General features: G+C 36.9%; 1 protein-coding gene across 2 annotated transcripts in view; it reads left to right on the top strand.

The window, feature by feature from the left end:
* The window catches only part of EIPR1 (EARP complex and GARP complex interacting protein 1), an 82,421-nt gene that overhangs the window by 34,712 nt on the left and 21,254 nt on the right, over nucleotides 1-26,455 (top strand). For both annotated transcript variants that reach the window (XM_035320986.1, XM_035320987.1), the window contains exons 4-6: nucleotides 9,294-9,450; nucleotides 22,793-22,892; nucleotides 26,222-26,358. In XM_035320986.1, coding sequence (XP_035176877.1) covers nucleotides 9,294-9,450; nucleotides 22,793-22,892; nucleotides 26,222-26,358 — 394 coding nt within the window. The remainder of the gene's footprint in view (nucleotides 1-9,293; nucleotides 9,451-22,792; nucleotides 22,893-26,221; nucleotides 26,359-26,455) is intronic.

Here is a 26,455-nt window from a genome sequence, read left to right as displayed (position 1 = left end):
AGAAAAGCCACAAAAAATATAGCAAGTTAGAAACAAGTCTATAAAAGCCATCCTACAGTCAAATTTTCAGCTCAGAGGCAGGATGTTTTCTTTGGGAGTACTGACCAAACATGCCTTATGTTTATGGCAAATGTGCCATCTCACTGGGGTCACAGATACATGGAAGAACACAGGCTCTTTAGGAAGGGCAGATCAGGAAGGCTTAAAGGGAAAAGATCTCAATCACAAGTCATTGCTGGGTGAAACTGTGTGTGTATTGAGAGTGTCCACACTTCTGGGTCTCTATTGAGGTAAAGAAAGAAGTGGAAATGGCAAGTCTGCCATAAGGGGTGATAAACCTATCTTTCCAAATTGAGATATTAGAGGTTAGTCCTGCAAATTTGAACACAAACTGCTCAAATTGCTTCAAACAGGACAAGTGGAATTACATCCAGATTTTCACAAAGTGTCAAGCCGTTATTATTTGTCTTTGGAACTCATATGCGATGAAATAGAAATGCTAAAGCTTATTTAAATAGAACATTGAATGTGCAACTGTCTGGTGATAGCCTAATTCAATGAGGGGATAAGTGGTTCTCAGTTGTCATTAAATTGTTAAGGAGTATAGTGTTTTAATATCTCACGAACCATCAAGTGGGAGCGTTAATGCATTGCTATCATCTAGTCCCACTTAACTGACAGCTGCTGTGGCTTTTGTGGTGATGGAAGTGAGTGCCTCCACGAGACTCCTGCTTTCTCTTTGGTACTTTTACACACACAAAAAAAGGACAATGTTGATAATAGCATTCAGCTTCGCTAGCCTTAGTGATGATGGAAGCCAACACGTATATAGGGTTCATTGGCTTTTATTGGTGTATTGTGCAGCTCTCCTCAGCCCATGGTTAAATTTCCCAATGCTTTTTGTGTGGCCAGCTGATACCTTGCTTTGGGTATGGCTGCTGCAGCTCCGGTGTGCTGATGGTAACGAGTGGGAAGGCTACCACCAACAAACAAAAGCAAGTAGTTAGTGCTAATTTCTCCATTCTTTTCTACTGTGTTAAAATACCTAGAGATGGATGGATACCTGGTGTATCAAAAGTGCCCTAAGTCACTATTGTGTCTTAGGAGATCAGTTCCTCTGAAGTGTCAGAAAGTAAGCATATCTGTCTGTGCTGCTAAGCAGCTTTTACAGTGCTGTAGCCAAATTTTAGCCTGAAGAGCAGAGTTCAGCTCCTCAGTGTAGTGAGGGTTATAGTTCTTCACTCGAGCTGTCCTCCTATGGCAGAATTCCAGAAATGCAGTCAGTAAATGTTGAGCTCCCTTAAATATCTGTCTCCGGAAAGCACATCCCAATGAAAAGATATGTGCTGAAACATCATTTCAAATCACCTCTGGATAGGGTAAGAAACCTCAGAGTATAAAAAAGTGCAATTTGTGCCTTTTCCAATTTTTCACCCTGCTGACTGCCTGCTTGCTGCAGGTTCTGTCTCCTGCTTTCATATAACATGATTGGTTTACCTGTCTCTTTGTGTCGTACCCACTCCTTTGCACACTTTCAGAACATTATCTCTGTTGCTGTCCAGCCTGTGAGGGTTTCAAAACCTCCTTATACATCTGTTAGCACAATGCAGAATGAGAGCCTGCTGTCTAGCACCCAAGTCTCACCCATGTTGTATTTGTGTGCCATAAATGTGAACTTATGATCATCTGTGGTCTGTATGCTAGCAGTAAAGCTGCTGTTTGTGCAATGTTTTCCGCATGTTAGAGTCATGAGACAACAGGTAGGCATGGAAGATGTCTTCTGTATCAATGTATGTCTGGAGCATGTTATTGTGTTTCTACTAATTATTTCTGCTTCTAGCTTGACTTGCAAACATACTTCTATTAGGATACAGAGTGGACTGGTATATCATGTTTCTGCTGTGTTTCTATGTTTATATTTTTCACAATCAAAAGCTCTTTTTTGGTAGCTAGAAAAATAAATGGGAAGAAAATTTAGGCTACCTCCAATTTAATATTCTTACATATACCTCACTGCAAGCGTTTCTGAAAAAAACGTACAATGAAAGACTACGCAGGCTTGTAGCACTAAAGATGAAATTCTGAGCTCAGAAAAAGAATGGTGTTATTTCCCCCACCGTATTATTTTACCTATAAAAGATGTGTTGTGGAATAAATGGAATATGGTTTATCTTTTTACGACTTGATTAAAAGGGCTTTGAAGTTATTCTTTAAAAGATATGTACTTAAAATAATTTTGGTTTTGATTTCTTCATTTTATTAAAACAGGAGAAGGATGTTTACATTCATTAATAAGGAAAAGCGATAACTCTGTCAATGGTAAGAGGGAGGCTTCTGAATACTCAGTGCTTGTTCCTGTCCTACTGAGAGCATTAATGGGCACCAGCTGGGCTGTAGCTATAGCGGCTTAGCCACTTCAGCCTTGCACAGCAAGAGCTGCTGTGGCAGTGCTGCAGAAGAGCCTCCTGTGCAGATTTAGGAAGCGTACACTTCAGTTGTTGTTCCCTGGGCAACAGAATAACTGCAGCCAGCTGGCTTTGCACCACCTGAGCTGATCAAAGAGCAAACCCTGTCAGGCACTGATACTTCGGCTCCTCCAGCTTCAGTGTGAATGTCTGCAGGCAGTGATGTAGGAAGCATTGTCATTTGGGTTTCAAGGTTAAACACGGGGGAATGAGGCAGAATGACAGCAGAAAGTAAAATGTAAACATTGTTCCTGTAGATGCTACTGTCTATGTATCGTTATTGATTCTAAGAAATCAATTAAAAATACTTAATTACTAATGTACATACAAAATGTGCTTCAGAATGATTTAAAAAGAGAGTAGGAGACTATCAATTACCATCTTTTTTTTTCTTTCTTCCAAAAGAATACATTAATCCAGGGTGATTTATCACATATATTTAGGTAAGAAAAGAAAGACCGTAAAGAATAATTGAACAGAGACTCAAGTGCTTTGTACAATGACATAACTGGGGAGGGCTGAGCAGAGCTGGACCTGGTCTGCTTTGGGTGACTGGCCTCTGACAAACTAGGACTGCAGTTGTTCTGCATGTCAGAGCATACTTCAGTGGCATAGTAGGTTTTATTCAGCAAGTGGTGCCAGAAGAATGAAAGGTAGATAATTGAACAGCTGTGAGCTGCAGTGTTGACTGATGTGTTCCTATATAATTGGGATCAAGATCTACTTGTGTGGGATTGGGGGGTGGTGTGGTGGTGGTACTTCTTGTATGTTCATATAACTATTTTTACGCTTTACCCTTTATGTAATGGCAATGCCTACAGGCATCACTTTGCTTAGAAGTTGTAGGGGGCTTTAACTTCTTAAAATCACATTTTAAACTTTGTTATCAAATGGTAAACATTGACATTTTTAATCACTCCTGTTGAAATATGTTTCTTTCTTTTTTTTTAATGCTTCTATTGCCTGTGAAAGATACTAGCTTCAGTTCTGGAAGAGTAACTGCAGTGGGTGAACTGGAGGCAAGCAGGACATGGTTAAGTGATAGTACATAGTGACGTTTATCAAGTTCTTAATACACACCTGAATGAGTAAGGGAATTAGTCATTTTTTGCATGTACTCAAACCTCTTCTCTGCTGAAACTGCAGGGTATTGATCACCATCTATACTTCTGATGATAATTTATTTTATTCATATTCCATGTGTTTTGTTCTTCAGTGTCATCTTCGTTTTAGTAATATTTGACTGTCTCCAAAATAATGCGTTTTCTTTTTTTTTGAAACCCAGACCATCAAGCAAAACTCTGAGTAGTTTCTCTGTAGCTTCCTTCCAAAAAATCTATTTGTGGAAGGAGAGTTTCAGTAAAGGAATTAAGTTTGGAAAAACAATGAAATTACTGGATTGCTTTCAACTGAAAAATCTTAGAGCTCCAACATAACAAGTATGGCTTTTTGTTCTCACTAATACAAAAACGAAGAGGTCTGTTTCAGACTGCGTACTATCTTCAGTGACTGTAGACTACATTTATTCCTTCGGCATCTATTCTGATTTATTGTGTCAGTTAGCCAGCTATCATTTGGTTTCTCAGTATATTTACTGGGATTACAAGTCATGTCCTTGTTAAACTTGCAATTTATTAAAAGGAATAAACTGTACTTTTCAAGAAGTCTCTGTAAACAATTTTTTATAATGGCACCAATCTGAAAATTTGCTAAAATCCAGCATGAGTTACACTTGGCCTCATTTCTGAACTAATTTAGTCCCAAACTGCAATCACTGTGTAATCATTTTACATCTTTCCACATTGTTGATTCAGCACTAGCCTGGACAGAATGTTTGTAGCTTTCCATGAAAAGAATGATTTGTGGTTTTCCAGGGTATATAATTTTGTGAATAAGTCTTTAAAAGTCATTCAGAATTTTTATAAACTTTTAGGTTATTCTCTCTAAATCTGGAGACCTGACAGAGCTCAATTCTTTCACTATGTGAGTCTGTAGAAATTAATGAAATGAAATCAAGGGCTGTTTAAAGTGCTTAGACAATTCTTTCTTGCTTAAAAATCTGAAAATTTATAACAAGATGTAATTTTTCATAAGAACAGGAATGACTTTTAGTATCATGAGCAAAAGTATTGCATCTGGAATCATCAGTCTGTGTACTTATATTCACGTTTTTCTTTTTGTGTCTAGTCCCAAAATGACTGTGGAGATGTAGAGGAATGTCTGCTTGCTACGGCATTCCAGCTGGCAGTGCTTCAGTGAATTTGTCTGTTTATGTACTACAGTTCTCTAAAGGAGTAATAAGTACTTATATTTAAGGTTACCTATATTTTTTTTATTTTTGGGGGAGACTTATTTCTTGCTCCAAGCTGATTAAGCTGGAGCAGCTCTCCCAGGGGAGCATTTTTTTTTGGAGGTTGATAAACAGGATGCTTCACCTGTCTACAACTTCTACCCTTTTTCTGTGTTGAAAAAGCTGGTTGTGGGAAGCTGAAAATTGTCATGGAAATAGCCCTCATTGAGAAGTCCTTTGGAGTGCTGTAGTGAAAATTGGTATTGATTTGACCAAGTTGTGACCCTTCGCAAATTGCACACTCTGCATGCAGAGAGTTTTCTCACTTGCTTGACTTGTAAAGTAGGCATCTAAAGAAGGCCCTGTGCTGTGTAGCTCTCTTAGGCTTTGGCTGAACTCCCCAAAGTTTGTTTCCTGCAGTTACTGCACCCTCAGAGCTGCCAGCATAACTGTCTATATAGATGCTTTCCAACTCAGTGCTGTCAAAATGTGGGATATTTGCTTATTCCTTGACTTCTTGTTTGCTTGTTCTTGAGCTGGGATCATTTCAACAGAACCAAGTAGAAAAAACTGTGTAGAGTCACTCTGGCAGGTCTGTGAGTATGGTGTCCTCTGCCCAGGAGATCGTGTTAATGAAGCTGGGGGAACAGTGCTTAATAGGGAGTTGTTGCAATTGTTAAAGCATGTCTAACTCTGGCTTTAACTGTACCTACTAAAAGGTGTGCTCAAGGTGCATGATGGTTTAGATGAGTTTTTCTTGAGTGATGAGGAACAAAGGTGACACAGATGTAACAGTTCATTGTCTTAGTCCTGGGTCACTTCTTGTGAACAATGCTTTAGGAATACAGCAGGACTCCCTTCTGTGAACCTTTTACTTATATTTTATGAAGGTGTAACTTAATAGTTATTTAGTGCTTAGTTAAACCCACAAATGTATTTCTTCATACACTCAGTGATAAGACTGCAACAGGAGCTAGCTTAACCTTATCTATTCTTTTCTGCATCGGTGCTGTGCCATAAAGAAATAAAAATTCAGGTTTAAATATGAGGTAAGGAAAAGTGGTCTCCAAATATGTGAATAGCTTTAAGGAAGGCATAGAGATATGACCTAGTTATTGTGTGTTTTGCTTGCTGCTCTTTCTTTGACAGAGTAACTGGTATTGTCATTTCAATATTACATACATTCATGTTGGTCTCTTAACATTTTTAGAGAAATAATGCGAGAGGTTATAGATAACAACCTTGTCATTATCAGTGTGCATGTGCACTGGGATGAAGCGACAATAGTAAAATAAGGGAAAATCTGGGGTTTCTGCTTGCCCTTAGGTATTCAGTGTAAGCAGTGGAACAGTAGAAGCAGTAGTGAAATTACTTAGTAATGTTGTTTGCAAATTTTAATATGAGTGCTTGGGAAGTTACAGCTGTCTGGGTAATTGCAGAAACACTGTGTACTCCTAGCAAGCTTCTCATACAGCCATGAGAAGCTTATTGTGGACTTGGATTTCTATGCAGTGAAAGTTATCTTGTCTCTATGGGTTCATAAAGGTTTGTTACCAATGGTTATTTGATTAAAAGGAATCACGGCCCACAAAAAGTCCATGTCATGTGTCATAATGGAATGATACTTTTACTGAGACCTAAAGTTTGCTTGCCTATGGGGAGAATAATGCTATATATTTTTAAAAGTTCTTTATAAAAAGGAAAATTAAGTCTTGGTTAAGACCAGCTGTATCTAAAATTACTTCTGTGAGAGGCAGTTGTGATTCCATTTTGGTTTAACGCATCTGGGAATTAATAGTGTCAGAACTATAGATGAGTACATAAAAAGTGAAAAGAGAAACTAAAAGTACTCTCAATTAAGTCTACACTCTACAGGTTTCAGCCATGTATCTAATTCCAAAATTTGTCCAAACTGTAAAAATACAAGCTGAAGATCTGTGATATACATGCTGTTGTTTATAATAGTTGATCATTCAATAGCTGGAAAGTGGCCTGTTGTTTTTCCATGTGCATCTCGAAATCCATCTGCAAGCAGAGTGTGCTGCATGTTGAGGACTTTTTTGCAAACTGGTTTTTAGTGTTCCTTTCTGACACGCAGAATTGTTGTCCTCCACCACAAGCCCCACGGAAGTGAAACAGGCGTAGGATGGTACAGAGTTTTGTATGTGAAATTGTGGCCCAACCTAATAAAAAGAAAAAAGACTGCCTGAAGTCCTACAAAATCACAGCCGTTAATACAGAAATATAGCTTGCTCAAGTTACTTTTCAGAAAGAGAAGCTTCTCATGCATTTTGGAAGAGCAAATGGCATCTGATATACATCATATAGTTGGAGCAGCTTTCCAGATATTGGATATGCTGGGCTCCAAGAAATGGCTTACGTAGGTCTGTAAGATGTGGAAATCTGATAGATTTACTTGGGTAGTAAAAACAAATCTATTCTGCCTGGAATATCCAAGTATACTTCCATCTTCTTCCTTAGAGGCATCCATAGTTACAATCTGAAAACAAATACAAAATCTTCATAGAATTGTTGCACACATTCACAATTGGTGGCCTTTGACAAATTTTCCAAGCGTGAAAGTGTTATAGGAGCCTGGGTTACATCAAGTTTCTGAAAGATTTCAATATATTTACTTCAGCTTCAATCGGTCTTCAGATCACTGCTCGTTTAAGTGTTTTAGATTTTTTTTTCATTTTTTGAGTAGTTAAAATGACCTTGTAAGGAAGGGTGTCTTAAGACTCATGGTGCTGTTCTGACTGCAAAGATAGTTTGAGAAATGTGTAGTTCATTTTCCACAATTGCTTTTGTGGTTCTCTGAATAGATCTTGGTGATAGTAGAAAAGCTAAAACTTTAAGTGCATGGTACAGACCTTTCACTAATTATAATACACCAGAAACTTCTTTGCAGTGTTCTTTAAAATGTTAACATTGTCATGTATTTGAGTATCTAGGCAAGTGTCTGAGTATCTGTGTCGTGTAGAATGCACACTGTGCATTTACTTGCCCTTTGCTAAAGAAAGGTAGTGATGTGTTGCTCCTTCTTCGTTCAGTGGCACATTGATTTAAAGTGAAGGATTTGCCTCAAATGGTTTGGAAATGGCTATTTAGGAATTATTAAAAGTTCAATTATGTGCTAATAAATATGGGATTATCCATCATCTTTAGATATATAATCTCTTGATACTGTATTCAATGTGTATAGAAATTCCAGTTTACTGTATAAGTTACCAAAATTGTACATATATTTCATATTTAGTGCATTCTATCAAATACATAGTGTTCATGTATTCTGAATTCCATGCCTTAAAGTCCTTCTCTTACCCCATTTACTTTTTTCAGAAATGGAAGTTGCTTTTTTTCGTATTGTCTATTGCTTGAATGCCTGTTTTGTGTGTATAATATTCAGATTGGTCATCTCTGTAAGGGAGAAACTTCTTTTCTGTTAAAAGGCACTGAGTCTGAGAAGGCCTCTTTCATATTTACCATCCGCCCTTTTGAAAACAAACGCCCTCACTGCAGTTGTTCCTGTTTTCCTCTCTGCTGATCTGAGCTGGTCACGTCTGCTCATGGGTCTTTAATCAGACAGTCGACTAAGATCAGCCAGATGTACTTGAAGACAACAGTGAGAGAGAGGCATGTGAAAAGACTTTGCAACACAAAACATTTCACCCCTTGCTTATCCTCTGGACTTTGCATTTAGCATCTTCCAGCAGGTAGTGAAACCTGCCGTTCACCTAACATCCCTGTAGCTGGTTTCTTTGTTCCTGCTGCAGTAGATAACTGACCTGTCCTTGTTCTGGGAAGCCTGGGCCACAGCCTGTAACGATACGAACATATGCAGTACTGCTCTCATCTCTTCCCATTCTGTGCTGCTAGAAATCCCTTTTTTGAGGGGTGATGGGCATTACCTTATGGTATTTTATAAACCATATGGTATTTTTTCCCTTCAATCTATAGTCAGCTTGTTCCTCATATATTGCAATAATTGGATATATGCATGTAAGTTTGGTTTGTCTTTTGGAAGCTGTTTTTGTTCACTGGAGATATGGGAATATATTTGGGTGGAAAACTGAAGTTTGGTGGTAAACAGTTATTGGTAACAAAGGGTACAATATAATGCTGTAGGTTCAACTGAACATAGCCCCAGAAAGGAAAATGTTAAGTATCTCAACTCTTATTGTTAAGGGCTCAAGCAATGCACTTTGTGCATTATTCTCAATGGCATCAACATGGGAAATGAAGCTTTGAAAATTTACCTTAAACATAATTATTTTCATGGGCACTGACTTTTGCCTTCAAAACAGGGAGAACTGGGTTGAATGAATGCTAATTATGAGTTTTGCAGCAACTGGACTACTAACTTGAGGTCTGTCGGTATCCATATTCTGTGTTCTTTGATTCAGCTTACTTTAATATTTTTAATTTTTTTAAACAGCAGATGTGCACTGCTTACAGATTTGTGTAAATGTTGATGCACTGTATCTAAAATATGTTTCCCATACAATGCTCTGTTGACATTATTCTCTGTTGCTTAGCTTCAGACAGTAAAGTCATGACATGTGCTGCTGTTTGGAGGATGCCGAAGGAATTGGAATCAGGCAGTCATGAATCCCCTGATGATTCATCAAGCAACACTCAAACCCTGGAGCTACTCTGTCACCTTGACAACACAGCCCATGGCAATATGGCCTGGTAGGATTCTGCATATTTTATACTCCTAGAAAAAAAACTAAAGGAGAGACCTGTGCTGTTAGTTCTGTGCAGTTTTATATTGTAGAAGCTATTCTCTACACTTGAAAACTATCGTCTTATTAAAAAAAAAGAAAAAGTACAAATTGGATTTTTGTCCCAGATGTTTCATAGATTAAAAACATTTATTATAGTCCTGCAAACACATATGGAGTAACAGCCTGTGCACTGTTTTAATGTGCTTCTCCCCACCTGCCCCCATCTAAAGCCTTTGTTGTGCAAAGATATTATATGTAGCGCTTCAGTCTTTTCATGGAATATAAATTTGATGTTGCTTTTCAGCCTTTACTTACCTGATTTGGCATGAGTGCAAGTCACTGTTTGTTAAGGATAAGAATTCATTATATTATTTGGTCTCTGTGTAACAACTGTTTTCTGTTATCTAAGAAAAGACAAGAAGAGCTGTAATACTGCAGAGAGAATTATAGAGGTTTGTTTCCCTTTCCTTTCTGTTCTTTGAAAGAAAGTTAAATGTGTCCGTTGGGTATTCACAAGTACTTTGCAGTGTTTCCACTGCGTCCAGAACAGATGTGGGGCAAAGAACTGCCAACACGCATGGTTCCTACTTCACCAACTGAAATGCTGTTTGTGTTTGTGCAACCACCTGGCCAACTTCCACTGGCAAGAAAAGTTGAAATTATAAGAATATGGTCTGCGGCAGTCTCAGAAATGTCTGTCTGTCAGACAGAATAGAGCAGACGATGATCGCGCAAGTTCTACAGTCCATTTCACAATCATCAGAGAACTTTAAGGAAAATGCAAAAACAAAGCAGATTTTTTTAAAATGAAATGTGACATCTCTGAACTGAAATTGAACAGGGATAATGCAACATCAATGTCTGTATTACTATGAGTGTCTTAAATGAGAGTAGAAGGGGCCTCTGGTTTCTGAATTCAGATACCTGTTGTGTGAGGTATCCAGCATGATCTCATTATCCTTCAATATATTCTAGTAGCAGTAACTTTAAATTGTATCAAAAAGGAAAGATACTTAAACTCAGTCTCACTTTCTTTTCAAAATCTGGTTATGTAAAGTTTTATTTGTTTCTTCTTATTGGCTAGTTAATGAATAATTTAGAAACGATAGCTAATTCAGTTGACTTTTAGTTGTGGCATGCATTGTGCCATAAGTTTTAAGCCTCTGTTTCTGGTCTGGGGCTTGTACTTGAAATTTCAAGGTGTGGTTTGCTGTTTTTTTTTAGGTTTTTCTTAGACAAGAATGGACATATCTATGAATTAAAGTGTGTTGTCTAGGCTACTTTAATATCTCAGCTTAGCTAATGTTAGATTTTTTTTAATCTTAGTAACTTTTAAAGCTTTGCTACTCATTTTCATATGAATACTTCTCTTTATAACTTGGATCACGTTACGCAATTCAATTTTTACTGTTGAAAACTTCTGATAATTACTTTCCAATATAGTTGGGAATATTGTGAGGGCTTTTTTCATCTTCATCTTTTGCCCATTAAAATTAATGTGCTTTGTCTTTTTGTTTGCCTTAATCTGTTTCTCTCTCTCTGATACTGAGATACCTGGGTTTCATCAGAGGAAAAACGGGGCACATTGCTGGTTTTTATCAGGATGTGAATTTATGTGCAAGCCCCAAATCAGGGTTTTCTTCCCCTTTACTATAATTGGTATTAACTTCATATTTAATTTTGTCTCCGGTCGTGATTGTTTTTGTTCAGTGCTAGTGCTGACAAATATCTGCTACTATCTTAGTACCTGTTGTTACCTGTGTGTTTTCTCCATGACTTTTTGCCATTGCGTTTCTTTGGTGTCCTCTATTTTTGATTCTCATTTTATGTTCAAACTCCATTGTTAATCTCTGTAGATGACTTATTTCTATGTCACTTTATTATTACAAAATTTCCATGTTTATAATTGGTTACAATTCAAGGTATGTTTCTCTGCTCTCTCAAATATCATAAATATGAGATTGCCATTCTCATTAGGTTACATGCCTAAGCATGTTATATGCCTGAGTATGCTTTACTCACAAAACACAATTTTGACATTGAACCTGAGGTTCAGGATGGCCATGTACACTCTAAGGAGAAGTTTCCATCTGCAGGGCATAGTATAGCAATAGGCCTCAAGCTCTATCCTGGCTGAGGGTTGAAACGTTAAGTCATGGCAGCTTTTGAAATGAAATATTTTACATTTGATAGAGATCTTATTTGTTGAAGTTTTGAATGAGTATAAAACAAACCGGGCTTTCATCATGTGTGTATATGCTGGGCAGGCATCCACTGCCTGTCTCTGCTTTACTTGCTCATACTTTCTTTGTTTTCCTTGCTCTTTATTTTTTGCCTTCTTTTTAAGGTTTATCTTCTTGCATTGCTTTTTTGTTGACCTAAGAAAAATTTCCTCACAGATTTTCCTGTTTCTAGTGTCATGTGTCATGAACATATGAGGGTATTTTCTTCCACATCTGGTGTGTCAGGTATTGGTTTTGCTTGGTTGTTTACTGGCAATAAGAGCAACTGGTCCTGTGTTTCCTTATCTTTATCTCACCTCCTTTATGGAACACTGTGCTGAAATATCTATGAAATTTCTTACTAAAAACTACCATGGAGGTGTTTAATATCAATGTGTCCTCTGTGAACAAAATCCAGTATTTCCAATTGCTTGCAACTGGAAGTCTGAACTTTCCTTACTTATGCCTGAATGCTGTGCCCCTCCTGCTTGAGATGCTTTGAAATACTTTTCTGGTCTTGACAAAATTTTTGACAAAAATCTGATTTCCAGCATGTTAAATGCAGGTGAGAAAGAAATGTGCTTTTGTACAGTTTCAGTGTATCTGCAGTTGAAGAGTAGTGTTAGAAATTAACTGTAACTATTCACTTTTAGTTACTAAAATTGTTTCTGCAACTAAGTTTTTGGATCTGGGAACAGTCTTTACTCAGTTTTTACCGTTTTACTCAGCTTTTGAATGGCACAGGGTTCAGAGAACTCAACAGGTGTCTAAACTAGGCAAACAAGTAGCCTAAGGGGGTGGGGGAGCGGGTAAGAGATCTTGAAATTCCAAAGAAAAGTGAAAATGGTGTTTTTAGCAGTTCTAACACTTTCCTGTTGCATTCAGGTAACATTGGCCTGCTGCCATGTTGTAACATTAATTCTTCTATACTACCACGTTGTTAGGATTAGGATCTATACAATAAACTTCTACCTTTTATATTTCATTTAAAAAAAAGTCCAGAACAATTCAATGGTCTTTATCCAATGAATTAAAACTTGAAAGTAACAGTTCTTTTAGGAGGATCACACAGTCTTTAAATTACATTAACTTTTATATTTCCTTGACAACAAAGACGTGTAATAAATGCAGTCATGATTTCTTGTGAAATGAAAACCTTATTTTATTTTAATACTTTGTATGTCCCAGTACCAGAAAAGTAATTGTGAAGAATGAGATCCCTTTCATATTTGTGTAGAGGTTTAATGAGAGTGTCAGGAGTGCCCGCTGCATGGGCTAGGGCATAAAACTACCGGGCTTCTGTTTTTACTGCAATAGTTACCTAACTGATGGTAATTGTCTGTGACATCAGCCTTTCAATTTCTTAACATAATGCAAAAATTCAGAGCTATCAGGAGATGGATATCAGTGAAGCTGATTAATTACAGACAGATTCAAAGAATTATCAGCTTTTAACAATAATTGTTCTCCACCTGTTTCATTGCACACATTCTCCATCACCCACCTTTGGTGTTACAAACATGGAGTATATAGATTTTTTTTGGAAAAAGCTGCTATATGACAAGCGCTTTCACTAAGAGTGTAACTCACAGCTACTTTTCAATATTGTTGTTCTCCCTGTTGTATTCTGATGCTTTTTAAAATTGTGAGAATTTTAACTTTCTATTCTTTCTTCATTCTTCTTTAATACTGTTTGATGTCCTGAATCCTTTACAGGATTTTGCTGTCTTGAGTACCTGGATCATCTTTTGTCTTGAGCCTTGATTATCTTTTATTGTAAATAAATCCACGTATTATATATAAATAGAAGTGACGCAACATTAGTTTTTCTTTTCAATTTTTTCCATCTCATTTTCCACCTTTATCATCCTCTAAAATGTGGCCAGAACCAGTAGAGTAATTGATAACATTTGTGTCTTTCATTCCTGGAATGTCTTTGAAACTTTGAGTGGTTAGTATTATGCACGTTTAACACTCAAAGCTGTTGATGTAATAACAGAACTGTGATTCATAAATTGGATAGTGAAATAATAAAACGTGTGACCAATTTATAGCACTAATTTTTGATCATGATTTGACTCCAGTCTTTTAAAGAACAGGGAGTCTAAGTGAAAATGAAATTTGACACTGAAGCAAATACTAAAGGATATAGAGTAAGTTCACTAAATATAGCATATGTTTGTAGAGATTGCTTTAATGAGTTGTATTCAGTTAACTTTTGAGCACCTCTGATTATTTCAATAGATTTTATATGATACAAATGACAATCAGTTTTGCTGAAATCTTTGTGGTTTGTTTGCCTTGATATGTTATCATGATATGGAAGGAAAGATAGTGATACTGTTACTCTACGAGTTAAAAACAATGGGCTTATAAAGTATTATTTCACTCTTCTCAAATTGAAAATACTTTTTCCAATTCAGTTCTTACCATGCTGCCATCTTCCCTAGTTTTACTGCCAAATTCATTGAAGCTTTTCCCCACTGAAAGAAAGGAAAATGAACCTTCTTTTTAGTTTTTTTCTCTACTTTAGCTATTCTCAGCACTAAAAAAATAATTAAGGTTGGAGTTTCCTTCAACTGATTTTGTAGCTCCAATACGTACCAGCTGGTTTTATTTTCCTTTTTTGTTGAATTGAGTAAAAGGTTAGTGGGGCAAGTATTTTTTTTTTTTTAAATGCAGAATTGTAGAAAAAATGAACTATGCAGGAGAATTTTAAAGGTTTCCAAGGAATTAATTTTGGATAGGTATGCCTGTTTCCTCAGTCTTAGACTCCACTTTGCCTTTCTAAGTGGTTAATGCTTACAATCCTTTTGAACACTTGTTCCTCAGAGGAAATTTCTTGCCTAGCACAACATTCCAGGATGATTATAGGTGAAGTAATATTGCTGACAATTGCTTAAGCAAGTTACAGATTTAGGGCTTTGAAATGTCTTAGTGGATGAGAAATCGACCCTCATATATTTGTAACTAAGTGCATCTATTTGGTAAAAATGTATACAAAAGTTTAGGTAGTACCCTCAAACAGTCCACCTAACCCAGAGTTCTCTCTTGGTGGTGATTAAGTTGTTATATAGTGAGGCCACCCTAGCTATAGTCCTAACGAGCTTTTGCTTTCTGTTCACTCTAAATTCCCCAGTATCCACAGTTGCAGGATTAGGGATGTTAGAAGGTACATCCATGCCAAGTCCATGTAAATCTTTATCATTCTTGGGTTTGCTGTTCCTTAAAGCATGAGTGGTGATTTTCCTCCATTATCAATGCAAATCCTAGGCAATTGTGCTTTTCTTTCTTAGCCACATTTTTTGTATAATTTGAAAAATGTACTTGGATGTGTATTCTTTCCCCCCCCCCCTTTACAACCATGCAGATGGCTTGTTTGTTACAGATGAAATAGGAAGGATGTGTTATATCCATGTTGCCATTTTGAAAAATCCCATATGACACTATGCAAATTTTGCTGTTCCCCCAACCCACCTAAAGTGTTTCCTCTAAAATGACTGCAGAAATTGATCTTTGCCCCTCCAGCTGTTTCAAAAATAAGTTTGCTTCAGCTCTTCATCTCTACATTAGGACATGGAAAATTCTATAAGCATTATGTGGCCCCAGAGGCTGGGCAAGACGTCTACCTGACAGCTCCTTGTGTGCTTTCCTGCCAGACATTGCTACTGCTAAAACACTTTTCCTAGGTGGGCCACCTCACTGATGTTTGACAGACAAGTCAGTTACATGTTTCTTTCATGATGTCATATACTCTTCATATTCTTTTTTTAAGCATTCTTTAAGCTATCAAATGGAAATGGTATGTAACTTCTGTCTGTCTGCTTTGGAAGTGAATCCTGGCTTTACACCTGTCTTTATTTTTTATCAGCTTTCATTGAAGAAACTCATTCTGTTCTTCTGTATGTGCTATAATGGTAACAGTAATGCAGCATCAGTGTCTGCATATGTGAAATGTTACTCCTTACTTTGAAGCCTTCTTCCTGTTAGTATTAAAAAAGATGAGCAAAGTCATAAACTTGTAATCCTCATGTAGACTTTTTAACTGTACTTGTTCAGTTTATTTTTTTCTTAACTCCTTGGCCCCGCTTTTTGTCTGAAGTATGTTGCCAATTGATTCTTTTTCTTTACTAGTGAGTAGGTTCTAGCTCCTCAGTGTGTTGTTCCAAAAGCTGTAGAAAGTTTTGTCTTTGTAATAGCATTTGCAAATCCTCCAAGCAGATAGCTTTAGTCTTAAAGTGATTTTTCTGGTGTGGGAAATAGAGTTCAACAGGAACAATAAACTATACTGTCCAGAACACCTCACTGCTACAGTAATTTAGCTGCATATACTCTAGATCTTCTGTTATTGTAGATAGGTCACAGGGGGAAAAAAAAAAAAAACAAACAGCAATATGTGAAGGTATGGATGGAATAGTGAAATGATTTTTCATAATGAAATTACAGTGTTTTTGCATATTTGCCTTAGAATATTGTTTGTCAGTTTCTGCCATGATATTTAAATATTCTTGTTGTATATAATCCAATATCTTAGTATTTCCTCAGTGTGTTGTATTCCTTAACCTGTGTTTCATGTTTTATATAATGTCAGAAACATAGCATAACTTATGCTAAAACAAAAAAACAAAACTCAATTATCAGGAGGAAAAAATTTCTGCGCTCTCAGTCTCCTCCAAAAGAGAACGGATAGTAATACAGTCCCCAAAACAACATATTTAAAACAAAATACTTTCATTGTGATAGTGCAATTTTAATCTTAAAGACAGAAGATACTTCTGTTTATTAATGTTACTACTCTGGTCAAGCTGAACCAGTGCTATAACTTGCAGCTTAAAGGTAATAAACATCCCCTGGGGAGTTCAGGACTATGGTCTCTTCTTGTACACTGATATTGCTATAGCTGCACTTAGGGAAGGTTGTTTGCATATAGTAAATCCTTTGTCGGTTACTCAGATTGAATAGACTGAAATGTAGACAAAACTGAGAAGAGTACCAAGGCCAGGCCTCAAACATAGTCTCTCTTTAGGAATGACAGGCTGGGGAGATGAGGAGGGAAGTTGTCTTGTGTGCAGCTGGAGAGCATGGAGCTCTGCCTGGGGATGGAGGACGAGCTAGCTGAGAGCTTGTGTAAAGATATGAGAGTAGAACCATGTGGGTGATTCAATGTGTCTGCTGCAGGACACCTGATGAGGAGGAACAGGTAGATGAGACCTACAGACAGCTAGAAGTACCCTTGTGCTTGCAGAATCTGGTCCTTGTTCAGGGCTTGAGCTGTCCCAGTATGTGCTGGAAGGAAAAGACAGCAGGGTGTAACCAATGGGGGGCCTTCTGGAGAGCATTGGTAGCAGATTCCTGATCTTCAGGGATCTGTTTCGATAAGTCCCGTGTGAAAGTCCCATGTGATAGGGCTCTAAAAGGGTCTAAGAAACCCAGTTAATATTTAAGGATCGCTCCCTCTGAGCACAAGAACAGCCTATTCCTATGAACAGGAAGTCAAGCAAAAATGCCAGGATACCTAACGATATGCTGGATATACTGATAAGAGGCAGACCTTACAGGAGAAAGTAGCGTCCTAAAGAATCTAGTAATAATTTTATATCTTTGAAAGTACAGCTTTTTTTTCTGGAAATATGAATTAATATTCCTAATCTGTCTGGAATAAGCACGTTGGAACAAACAGGGAAAACTGCCCTCCTAATGTCTTTAACTACAGTGACTTATCTCCAATACCAAATGAGTCAGGGGGAGCCACCTGCCCTTGATAGGACCATCTTTTTAACTTCAGCAGTCTAAGAGAGCATACACCAAACCTGAGCACACGTACAACAAACAAATCTACCCTGTAGTGTGGATTTCAATTAGTGCTACTCATGGGTTTTGTACTCTGTGGGATTTTCTCATTGATTATCTCTCTGAAGATGGAAGAAACAATCGGCTCCACCTACAAGTCAATGGGAAGGAAGGAATTCAGGACTTAAGTTACTGCACTCTGAAGAATGGTAGGTTACTTCGTAAGAGCTCTTATCACACACTCCACAGGAACTGTCCCTATGTAGAACTTGTGTATTCTATTGCTGCAAAAATGAACAGTAGAGAATGTCTGACTAATGTTGTAATTCTGAGAACTGTTGGTCACAGAATCCTTTCTATAAAGTAGGTCTTGCAACTTACTGTTTCATGTGTGGTTGCATAGCACGTTCATGTTTTGTCCCCACTGGTAATTACTCTTACTTTGCTGCAGGTATGTGCAAGACATAGTTATGTTGGTTAAACTGCAGACTGGAGATGTCAATTCATATCTATAATTGTTCATGACTTGGGATGTTAGCAGTGACCAGCTTTTGTTTAGTTCATATGTACAGTCTGTATAATCAGTTTGCTTAAAATAGCAAAGCAAAGTGTGCAACGTTAGTATGTAATATAATATACACATTTTCTGGGGTGGCCACCTAGGTGGAAGCCTCAGACTGTTAATGAACTATGGAGATGTTCACCTGTTGGTCATCTCTTCAAATCATGAATTATCAGGAATTTAATACTCTTTCCTACAAAATAGGCATTTAGGAGCTCATACATAAAATGAATGGGTCCTATATCTTGCTTTCATGCAACAAATTCCCTAACATGCTTTCTATTAGATTGTGAGCTCCTAGGATTCAGACCGTCTTTCTTATGTTTATATATTCATAAATGCCTTCTCAGTGCTAAGATTGTGATTCTTGCTTTAGACAGCCCAATTCTTTTTCTTGCTATAAACTTATGTAACCGCACACCTGCAGCAGACAGCGATGGAGTGAGGTAAATACAAATACTGAGGCTAACCCTTCATTATTTTGCTTTTATTTAAAACAAATAAACAAAAAAGACTAGTGGGGTCACCAGCATTCTAGTTTGATTGTTTAAGGGAAAAAAATTAAAAACAGTTTAGTGCAAGTATTTATCCTGTGTCACCTCCTTGTGGGATACTTTTGCATACATTTATGCAACAGTTATATTTTTCTTAATGTAAAAATAATTCGAAGAGCCAGGAAGAAGCCCCACGTAGGTGTGTCTTGGGGGGGGGGGCGGGAAGGCTCATGGCCAAATTCATCTTTACCTTTCTCATTCTTCTCAGTATACTCTTAAATAAAAAAAAAAATAAATTTATGCATCTGAAATTTCTATATCTGTATATGTATATTTAAGGAAGCTATGATTTTTCTTTTACTTTGTTTTGACTACTTGAACACCAAAATATACCTGGGTGGCTTATTATTCTGAGACAAATCATAACCTGCATTCACTAAACACGTGTCAGCAGCATGGACTTCAGTACCAGAAAACAGCCAGAACTGTTCTCACTCAAAAATGTGGCTGCTCTGTAGAGCACTTGAGGAAGGAGTAAGAATTGTGGATTCCTGGCTGTTTCAAAAAATTGAATTACTGTACTACACAGAATGAAGAATATTTGGGTACGTAATATTAATTTTTCTGATGGGCTCTTTTGAGGCTGCAGAATGTTTGGATATATTTTCCATTTTGCAGTGCGTGAAAATTTTCAATTGAACAAAACTTTTTCTACTTATAAAACCAAAAAGCAGTTAAAACTTTGTCCAACATATTATGGCTGACTTCAGTTCACATCTACAAAAGTGTTTACGTGTTGCTTTATTCTTCTGTTGTCTACAGTGGAGAACTTGATTTGTTCATTTATAAAAGCTCACTATATTAATAAATGATAGTGTTAACTATCTATTCAGCATAAAACAGATATTGTAGTCCTTTTATGTGTGCATTTGAATGAGTATTGTAAGTTCTCTTTTTTTCTTTAGTCGGAAAATGTTCTCTTCATTGCTTATTTTTTTAACCAAAAACTGCTAGCTAGAAGCTAATCTGAAGCATCAGGAGCCAGATGATAACAAAACAGGGTAAAAGGCAACAAATTAATTGCTTGTCTGCTGTTTATAGATTATCTAAAGAGCAGCAGTGAAGCTGACACTCAAGTTTCTGAGTGGCAGCTGTGAATTTGACAAATATCTTGTCCATTTATGAAAACTGTAAGCATCAGCAACTGTTAGCACATGGAGGGAAAATGGTATTGCCTGTTTATCTGCTTTCTTTTTAAAAGATTAGAACCACTTCTGCTTTGGCTAAAACATATTCTAAAATGTATATTTTACTTCAAAAGCCACGTTTTTTCTCTCACCAGTGTTTTTCCTCTTCCTATGGTATTTCATGTGCTTGACATTCAGTCGCTGCTGCAGAATACAGCTGAACATGTCACTAAGGGTGATTTGAATAACCACTTAAATTATAAAATGTGAATGATGACCACAACCACACCCATAAAACAGTGAACTTTCATAAAGGATAAATTAAACAGAAGCAAAATGGGCATCTCACAAGGACAGAGTGAATGTGCAGAGACCTTTTTGTTCGAAGATATGTCAGCTGGGTTATATAATTGGCTCAGTATTAGGTATAATATATAATTAGCTCAGTATTCAGGTATAAAAATTCTTTACCTTGAAGCTCAGTAACACTCAAAGACATGAAATTTCTTCCCACCTTTGAAAACATTAAAAATAATAATAATAAAATTGCTTCCAATCTTGCATTTAAAACCAAAGGCTCAGTGATCAGTGTAGGAAAAGGGACAAATATATCAACAGGTGATGAGAATATTGATCTCCGCCTGGAAGACCCTTAAAAGAGGCAATTGGTCAAATCAAATTTTATTGGATATAAATAGAGAATATCTACCTAAATCAACACCAAAAGACAGTGTTGCACTTCCAGCAATACGTAAGAAAAATAGTGAAATTTAAAACAGAAGTTTAAAAACAACAACAAAAAAGTTAAAATCTTAAGGATTTCTTAGTTACCAATGTTACCCATTTGTCACCTCTTATAGAAGTGATGATGCCAAAATGATGTCTTTGCTTTAGGAAAGTGAATTGTGGAAGGTTAACCGTGTGATCAGGTGGAGGTCATGGTGCATTGATATTTTATCCTATTATATGTAGATAAGTTCATCTCTTTGAAGGGCTTAATAAATATATCTGTGCAGCAGAACTATATGGAATTGGGAAATATACATAGCTGTGACAACTGACTACTTCTAATTATTATAAAGCAAATTGATGCTTGAACCTGTAATTGAAACTGCTTAATCATTTTATTATCAACACTTGTTTTCAGTTGCTTATAAGTTTTTCTAAGTTGGAACATACAACTTTTAACAAGAAACATTTTTTACATATAAGACAGACAATAATAAGAGTAAAACAGACTAATTTAAAACAAATCATAGAATCATTCTAATCCCACATGCTTGTTAAAACACCTTTAAAACATTAAAACACGATGGCAGCTTAATGTGCTAAATAAAGTGATTTTGTCCTAATACAACAGAGCTCATTACAAATGGTCTTTTATAAGTAGTTAGTTTCCATGGATTGACAACGGAATAAGGATGCAGGTCATGGTTCCAGAAGAAGATAGATGCAGAAGCTGTTCCTTTCTTTGAGCTGCTCTTTTGCTTTAGGGAAACATTCAGTGGGTGAGGAGTCAGCAACACACCTGTATTGATAGTTCCTGCATCTTCATCTGCATGGTATTAGTTTACTTTTTTTTTGGCATGATTCTATCTTCTCCTTATTACCTGGCTTTAACAGTTGCATTTGTCTAAGCACTTTTTTCAGTAAAAGTAGAGAGTTAAAAGCAATGAAACTTTTCATGGAAGAAGCAAAGTGAAAAATCTTTGAGAATGAGGTATTTTGCTTAAGGTGTGAAGAACCTAACACTGTTTCACCCTATGCTTTCACTTTTCTGTTACTTGCTCTTCCTAATGGTTTATAGCATATCCTGGATTGGATTGAGCCCCATGGGTTAGGTCTGATGTCAGACAGCTCATACTTTATTAGGAAGGTAAGAGTAATATAAATTTGAAGATAAATGGTGTATAAGAGCATTTATAATGTACAGTACCAAGGTAGGAATGTAGCCATTGGCTGCCTAATGTTGGGCTTGCTTGCTCAAGACTGCATCTACTCACATGGCATTGTTTCATCTCTTCAATCCAGAGACTGACTTGATTCATCAAGAAGTTAGACTAGAAAATCTGTGTCTAGTGATGGACTCTTGACAAACTTCAAGAGCTATTTCTCTACATATGCACTGAGGATGAGAACCTGCATGCCAAATGCCTTTGAATAATTTTTTTTTGTCTAGTGATGGGGGAAAGGTTCACTGTGTAGCTATCAATATTAAAATTGTAATCTCTGTCTTAAGCTTTTGTGTATGTACTTAACTGTGCTGCCTGTACTCCCTGGCTTGAGTGTGCTGCTTCTCATAGCTAGAAACAGAGATGAGGACTGATGATTTCTACTATTTTTTCATGTATAGCACAAAACTGGTGAATCAGGTGAAAAGGGTGTGTTGAATGAGCTGTGATGACAGCTGCTGAGTTTGAAGCAGTTGGCATCAAAGCTCTGAGGCTTCTGATTTTTGATGCACCTCCAAAAATGGTGTGCAAAGTTGCATATGAAGAACTTTAAGGTTTCAAGCTAAATTACTTGAAAGTGAGGGCATGTCAAGGCCTTTGGTTTTTCCTTTGCACATATGCAGGATGGCTTGTGCCACAATGACATAATCACTTTTCACTTTGTTTGACTGAATATACAGAATGGATGGGAAATGAAGTGGGGATTTCAGGAAACTTACAATTAAGCTTGCGTCTAGGGAAGTTGAATGGCATTCCTTTTTCTGACAAATTTGGACAGGATGCCAAAGGGCACTCAAAAGGAAATGGAAAGTATCAGAGCTGACTAAAAGATTCTGTAAGCAAGCCTAGTTTTGTATCATACAGCTTAAGTAACTCACACTGCTGTAGTGTTCATCTATGACATATAAAAGTTCCTTGATTGCTCATTAATGGCAGGTTTTGCACTTCAAATGTGGGCCAGTTTCAGCTGAAGGAAACCATAATCAAAATCGTTTAGGAAGTGTTGGAACAGATTAGGTACATGAACTTAAAATGTCTTTCTAGTACTAATTCTGATTCATTTTAATGTTTTTTTAATCTTTTTTTCTCCTGTTTTACAGTGTTATGTGGGAACCTATGGGAGATGGTAAAAAGATTATTTCTCTGGCCGATAATAACATATTATTGTGGGATTTGCAGGAAAGTCCAGACAAAGCTGTGGTAAGATTTTTTTTTTTTTCTTAAACAAATCATGATATATTTGAAAGTAGTATAAAGAACAATATTCACCAGCCCTCAATTTGCTAATCTTTTAACTACTACCTCCCTAAATACTCCTCAAGTATCTTGTCTCTAACATGCGTGGGGGAAATGAATAATATATCAGTTGTCTTGCATGTGAGTGTTTAAGAGTAGGCAACTGGGTATTTTTCTGTTGCTATTGGTTAAATATTTCCCTCTTTCTACAATTGTCCTTACTTTCCTATTTATTCTAAAGAAAAGCAATATTAGTTTGATAAATATGTATGGGGGAATACTTATGATGAAGAAAGCCAACAATAATCAAATTCACATGACAGTATATTAACCAATACCGGTTAATATGTCACAGCCCTCTATTTAATTTACAACCCTTGGATATAGGCTTTGTATAAATTCCCCCATTTATTGTGCTTTAGGTTCTCAGTATTAATTTAGCACAAAATCATCTATTTAGACTGCTTCACTTATTGTTAAAACCATTTTATCTGATACTCAGTAGTATACACAGTAAGGTGTCATTGGCATGGACTTGTGGCAGATTTTGTTACCTCTTCTAGATAACAAAAGCCTATTTGTGTAATGGCTTAGATTATCTATAGAAAACTTTCTATGTTTCTGCATAGAGAAGCCACTGGATTTACCTTACTTGTATGTTAATCAATATTTCTTTTTTAACACCTGAGTAATGGGCAGACTTCTTTGGAATGCCTTCTTTAAACCTGTTGAAAAATTACTCTGGAGGACAATTATGCTTTCATTTTACAGTGTTTCATATAGGGCTGTCTCCTGTACATGGTCCTGGGTGCAGGTGGTGCTGCTTGAGCAGGGGGTTTGGACCAGATGACCTTCAGAGGTCCCTTCCAACCTCAGCCACTCTGTGATTCTGTGATTCATGTGATGTTTTCTGTTTCAAGAACAGATTTTGGAGATGTATGATTTGAGATATTCTTTTTCTTGGTACTCTTTTGCTGTCAGTGTTAACATTCTATTAAATAAAGTTAGTTTAATTTTTGACATGTCCTACTCAAGATCTTCATGTTCTCTATTGCCTGACCATCAAAAAATAAACAGTGCAGTCTTTTATTACCATTGTGGTGGCTTTACCGTGCTAGGCAGCTGAACACCACAACCGCTCTCTCACTCCCCTTCTTCAGATGAGGAGGGGAAGAAGTAAAGGAAAGAACAACTCACGGGTTGAGATAAGGATAACTTAATTAAAGAGAAAAAATATTATTAAGGAAATATTATTATTAAACAATTCAACTAAAGAGAAAAAAGGGAAAGGGGAAGAGGGAGGGGGAAAGGTAATAACAAAACAGAACAAGTAAAGGCTATGTGGAAGTGCAGAGGAAAAGAAATTACTCTCTACTTCCCACAAATGAGCGATGCTTGACCACGTCCTTGAAGCAGGGCCTCAACGCACGTAGCCAGTGTTCGGGAGGAGGACAGACGTTTTCGCAACGAGAGCCCACCCCTCCCCTCTTCTTCCTTTTTCCACCTTTTATTGCTGAGTGTGACATCATATGGTATGGAATATCCCTTTGGTTGGTTTAGGTCAGCTGCCCTGGTGATGTTTCTCTCTCACTTCTTTGCCCACCCCCTAGGAGGGTCAGAGAGAGTCCTGATGCTGTGCCAGCACTTCTCAGCAGCAGACACAACTCTGGTGTGATACCACTGCTGTTCTAGCTACAAGTGCAGAGCGCAGCACTGTATGGGCTGCTGCTGGGAAAGTTAACATCCCAGCCAGACCCAGTGCAACCATCAGTCCATTGTCCTGTGCTGTATTTTATTTTTTTATTAATAACCTGCAAATTGTAGAAAGGCTTTCAGACTCAGGAGGAATGGTAAAACAGTAGTAAGTCTGAATATAGAAGTCTGAATATAGTGTTGTATCACATTAACACATGAGTAATCTATGAGCTTGCATGCTAAGTCTACTGTAATCTGAAAATATAGGTACTTCAGAAAGATTTTTTGGAAGATGATACATCTTAGGCATCATAGATTTTAGTGATGATAAGAGCTGTACCTTCTAGATTGTCAGCCTGAATGTTAAGACAGACATTCTTAGTAGAAATGTAACAGTAAAAAGTCAGAAACTACAGAAAGGAGTATTGGGATCATATGTAAGGAGGTTTAAACAGTCTTGAATTGACAGTATATTTTTCTGTTGATGTCAGACTTTATGTAAGCAGTATATATATTTAATCCTTTTCATCCAACCAGGTCTCATATTTCTGTTGAGAGTAGCAAGCTTTCTGTTAAATCTTGTATTTAATGAAATATTCTATGATGTGTTAGTACCTAGGTGAAGGAGAAAAGTGATTCAACAAGATCCAGTGCTGTAATCTGCTTGTGTGAAATCCCTTTCAATGAAACATTTGTAAATATGAACATCATGTGCAAGATGACCAAATATGTCTGTCTGCTCAGGCACTTTTAACTTCTATGTTTTTTTAATCTGATTAAAATGCAGTTATTTTCCTTTTCCACCTCTCTCTCAGATATGAATCAATCAGCTTCAGTATGTTACTGGAAATACAACTAATTTGCAGTGTCTGCATCCTGTATTTTCCCTCATGTTCACATGGAATTGGAGGACAATTTGCCTTATGTCAAAGACAAAGCTGATTGCTTTTCTGCCTTCCTTTTATTAACTGTATGGAGATGCAGAGTTGTCTGTTCATGGCGTGCAAGCCTTGGAACTGTGAAACATTTAATTCTTACAGTTTGTAGATTTGTGATCTAGTACCTTCTATTATTTTGGTTGGCATGTATGTGATGACATGGGCTTGTGGGTCCTGATTTTTTTTTAAATGCTGCTATGTGTTTATTGAATAGTTTTTGATGCTAATTCTTTTCCTGCAGTTAAAATATAGCATTTTCTTATGGAAAAGCATCCATTTCATGAGTCTTTTATGACTGATCATGAAACAAAAAGCACGTGCTGATTTGCTCATTTAAGACAGCTACAGATGTCTGCAGTATGTCTATATTATGTCTGTTTCAACACATTCAGACCTGAGACTGTTTCGGGTTATAAAGAAGCGTGGTACTACTAATGCTTCTGCATATATTACGCTTTATAAGCCTTTGTAAAATTTACCTTGAGATACAAGGTAAGTTCCGTCTTCCTAATTTTTTACCTGGTTTTATCCTAGGATTTTGCTAATATATTACACCTGAAACATTAGGCTGTTGTGCAGTTTTTTATCCTCAGTGGAACTAATTTAACTTTAGTTTTGCATCTTTACATTTAGAAACATTGCTAGATTTTTTTTTTTAAGCTTTCTAGTTCTGCAGCCTTGGAAGGGAAAGGACAATTAAAATTTACTTCTGGAAGGTGGAGCCCACACCACAATTGTACACAGATTGCAACAGCCAATGATACCACTGTTCGAGGATGGGATACACGAAGCATGAGGTAATGAAAAACTGCTGTCTTTTTCTCAGAAAAAAGACAATCTACTTTGGAGATGGATTTTTCATTGCTCCTAACTTTTTTTAAGATTAGAAATGTG

Source organism: Oxyura jamaicensis, chromosome 3 (genome assembly GCF_011077185.1).
Source record: "Oxyura jamaicensis isolate SHBP4307 breed ruddy duck chromosome 3, BPBGC_Ojam_1.0, whole genome shotgun sequence".
In the NCBI taxonomy this organism is placed as follows: Eukaryota; Metazoa; Chordata; class Aves; order Anseriformes; family Anatidae; genus Oxyura; species Oxyura jamaicensis.
Note: the sequence above shows the minus strand (reverse complement) of the source record. Positions and strands in the feature narration are given on the sequence as shown.